This window comes from Equus asinus, unplaced genomic scaffold, assembly GCF_041296235.1.
Source record: "Equus asinus isolate D_3611 breed Donkey unplaced genomic scaffold, EquAss-T2T_v2 contig_739, whole genome shotgun sequence".
NCBI classification, from domain to species: domain Eukaryota; kingdom Metazoa; phylum Chordata; class Mammalia; order Perissodactyla; family Equidae; genus Equus; species Equus asinus.
The window spans coordinates 25,073-28,694 of record NW_027225448.1 but is presented as its reverse complement, the minus strand read 5'-3'; the positions used below and the strand labels follow the sequence as shown (position 1 = coordinate 28,694).

The 3,622-nt window shown below is 48.2% G+C and overlaps 1 protein-coding gene across 2 annotated transcripts; it reads left to right on the top strand.

The window, feature by feature from the left end:
* Nucleotides 1-664: 664 nt before the first annotated feature.
* LOC139044261 (uncharacterized) lies at nucleotides 665-3,170 on the top strand. Of its 2 annotated transcripts, none has more exons than XM_070503723.1 (2): nucleotides 665-2,515; nucleotides 2,979-3,170. In XM_070503723.1, exon 1 carries the CDS (start codon nucleotides 1,818-1,820, stop codon nucleotides 2,484-2,486), a length of 669 nt encoding a protein of 222 aa, XP_070359824.1. In that variant the 5' UTR covers nucleotides 665-1,817; the 3' UTR covers nucleotides 2,487-2,515; nucleotides 2,979-3,170. The 2 variants fall into 2 exon arrangements, with proteins under 2 accessions (XP_070359824.1, XP_070359823.1); XM_070503722.1 differs by having other exon boundaries at nucleotides 2,867-3,170.
* Nucleotides 3,171-3,622: the final 452 nt, after the last annotated feature.

Here is a 3,622-nt window from a genome sequence, read left to right as displayed (position 1 = left end):
TCTGGCAGCTCAAGGAGGCATTAACGTCTTGTGGTTAAGAACATAAGCTTCAGAGTCAAGAGTGGGTTCAATTCCAGCTCCACCAATTACAAACTACATAACTTTGGTCAAGTTCTTTGATTCTCTGTCTCAGTTTCCTCCTCATCTGTAAAATGAGGAACACCACGTACCTTCTCCATAGGGTTGTTTCGAGAAGTAATCAAGATTATACAGGTAAAGGTTAACAATAAGCACTCGATTTTAGTTATGATTATTACTCTTAGCAACAAGATCTACAGAAATTCAAGACCCATAAGAAAAAGTGACCCTGGCATAACATGAATAATTCTATCCTGAAAGTCTAGACATAAATAATTTGTTCACCCTAAAGAACGAGAGAAAATCCAAGTTCAACCTATGGTCTTAAATGCAGACTTTGTGAGACTTAGTGAAATCTAAAGGTCATATTTAACTGTAAGGTACACCCTTCATGTATATGAACATGAATGCCTGATAATAAACAACCAACAAGTTGTACTGGGTACCTCATGTGCCCAATAACCCGTAAATAAAGGTTTATTGTACTTGGGCCAATTAACACAAGTTCAGAAACCAAAGCGACAATCTTTACACAATTACGGATCCATAATCTAAGAACCAAAGCGTATTTTTTTTTCTTGAGGGGAAAAAAAACATCTATCTACTGCTTGTTAATGCAGAAAAATAGGCATAAGAGGTATCAGAGGCTCATTCCCAAACTCTACACGCTAGCTAAAGTGCTCTAGAAACGTATACCATCCTAACAGTTACTCAAAGGCACCTTTTTGCCAGCTACGAATGGAATTCTGATCCCTGCTCCCTGTAATTTTCTTTACTTTGCCACTAGGCGCCAAGGATACATCTCACAGTAGAAAAATTACTTAATTCACTAGGGATGAAAAGTCAAACGTCAAACTGCCTGAAAAGCAAGCCAGCCAGCTGTGTAAAAGTGGTATACATCTGATATGAACAACCCATATTTTTAGACACTATCAGGACGCAAATCAGAAGCACAAGAGAGGGGCCGGCCCAGGGCCGAGGGGTTAAGTTCCTGCGCTCCGCTTCGGCGGTTCTGGGTTTCGCCGGTTCATAATCCTGGGTGCGGGAACACGGCACCGCTCATCAAGCCACGCTGAGGCGGCGTCCCACACGCCACACCTAGAAGGACCCACAACTGAAAATACACAACTGTGTACTGGGGGGCTTTGGGAGAAAAAGGAAAAATACAATCTTTAAAAGAAAAAAAAAGCACAAGAGAAAAACAGCCTCCAAACGCACTTGATTGCTAAGAGGTGGCCTGCCAGGCACAGCTTCCCTTGCAATAAATCTTACTTCCCATCAACCCACGTTAACCAGCTTCCCATCCCTCGTGGAAGAAATAAATAGGCTCTAATTACTTTTGCTCGAAATTTGCCCAGAAAGTGGAGAAACGTTTGAGGTCTGCCTTCCCACCCACTAAAGCCAGACTTCACAAAAAGCAACGCACACGAGTCCTCCAGGAGGAAAACCCTGCGTTAGTATCCCCCGCCTCGAGGTAGACCCAAGGATATCAGCGCACAGAAAGAACGGAAATGCCAGGCAAGCCCTCCCACTCACCCCCAAAAAACGGACTGACCCCAGGGGCTGCCGAAAAAAACATTCCGCAAGGCCGGGGTACTTCCCGTCTCCAGCAGCCGAAACGCCACTGAGCTGTCCCAGGATCTCGCATCCTCCCGCCTGCTCGCCCGCCCCTCCCCCGCTTCCCACCCCCCACCCCCACCGCTGCCCCACGCAGTTTCCAGGCCCCAAGATTAGGAGGAATGACCGGGATACCAACACCCGCCTCCGGCTTGGGAGTCTCAATCCCACCAGCTCCGGAGAAGCAACAGAGGAGGGCGGCTGAGCCGCGGCGGCCCAGGAGGCTGGAGGGAGCGCCCCCCACGCCACCCCCACCCCGGCCTGAGTCTAGCGCCGAAGCCTTCTCCCCAAAGGGAAAAGGATGCCTCTCGCCGCCAAGCAACGCGCCAGCCTCAGCCCTCACGCCAGCGCTTCCCGACGCAGAGGGCGCGGAGGCCCAGCCGCCAGGACCCGGGAGACGGGCTTGTTTTACCTCAGGGGTTCAGCAGTCACGGTTTCGCTTCAATGCCTACTTGGCTTCAGCGAGCGGAGGGCACCACTCTGCGCTCCCGGCGCCCGGTTACCACAGAAATGCACCGGCCTCGTCGTCGTCGTCACCGCAGCTGCTGCTGGATCCTCCCCACAGCTCGAAGGCCGCTGCCGCCGCCACCGCCGCAGGAGCCGCGGAAACAAAGCGCCGCCGTCGCCGCCGCCGTTCTGTGGGGCCGAGGCTCAGGCAGGAGAGGTGGCGCGGCCTCCCTCTGCCGCGTCCCGTCGTCCACCGGCTCCCTCCGCCGCGGCGCAGGCGCTTATTGGCTGCGAAGACACACCTTCGTTGGGGGCCTGTTGCTAAGGCGGTCTACGTCGTTTGATCCCATCTACCTTGTCGTGGGGGGTCCAGGTCAGTCCCATTGACCTGAAAGTGCTAGTGTCGTATTTTGACTTTATTCGGAAAGTGCTTTTTGACCCGTCTTCTTTTCTTGCACTTATTGACAAAACAATATTTTACTATAGAATAACACTATATATGAATACTATAATATTAGTATATCACTATACTAAGCCTTTATCTGGGTTATCTCATGTAATCCTTATGCCCTTTGAGGCAGATAAACACTTGTTAGCTACATTTTCCAGATGAGGAAACCAAGACACAAAGTCCCACGGTCATGGAACTGAAATTCAGATCAGACACTGCCCTCTTAATCACTACTCTATATGGCCATATTGTATATTTTTTCTTATATTCCAGGTTATCGAGTTCTTTGCTTTCCTAGATGTTTTATATATAATAGTCAGCATGCCACAATGCTTAAAAACATAAACCCGCGGCCGAGTGGTTAAGTTCCCGCGCTCCACTGCAGGTGGCCCAGTGTTTCGTCGGTTGGAGTCCTGGGCGCGGACATGGCATGCTCATCAAACCACGCTGAGGCGGTGTCCCACATGCCACAACTGGAAGGACCCACAACGAAGAATATAATACAAATATGTACCAGGGTCTTTGGGGAGAAAAAGGAAAAAGAAAATCTTTAAAAAAAAAAAAATAAACATAGTCACAGACATACCTCGTGTTATTGCGCTTCATTTTATTGCTCTTCTCACACATTGCACTTTTTACAAATTGAAGGTCTGTGGCCTTGAGCAAGTCTGTTGGTGCCATTTTTCCAAGAGCATTTGCTTACTTCATGTCTGTGCACCACATTTTGGAAATTCTCGCAAAATTTCAAATGTTTTCATTATTACTATATTTGTTATCATGATCTGTGATCAGTGGTCTTTGAGATTACTACTATAATTGTTTTAGGGCACCACAAACCTCACCTACATAAGACAGCAAACTGAATAGATGTGTGTTCGGACAGCAATTTCCCTTCTCTCTCCCACTCCTCTGGCCTCCCTATTCCCTGAGACACAATATTAACATTAGGCCAATTAATAACCCTACAATGGCCTATGGGTGTTCCAAGTGAAAGGAAGAGTCGCATGTCTCTCACTTTAAATCAAAACC

What these genes read in the sequence shown, in the direction of transcription:
- LOC139044261 (XM_070503723.1), top strand. Translation starts at nt 1,818, where the DNA reads ATGACCGGGATACCAACACCCGCCTCCGGCTTGGGAGTCTCAATCCCA.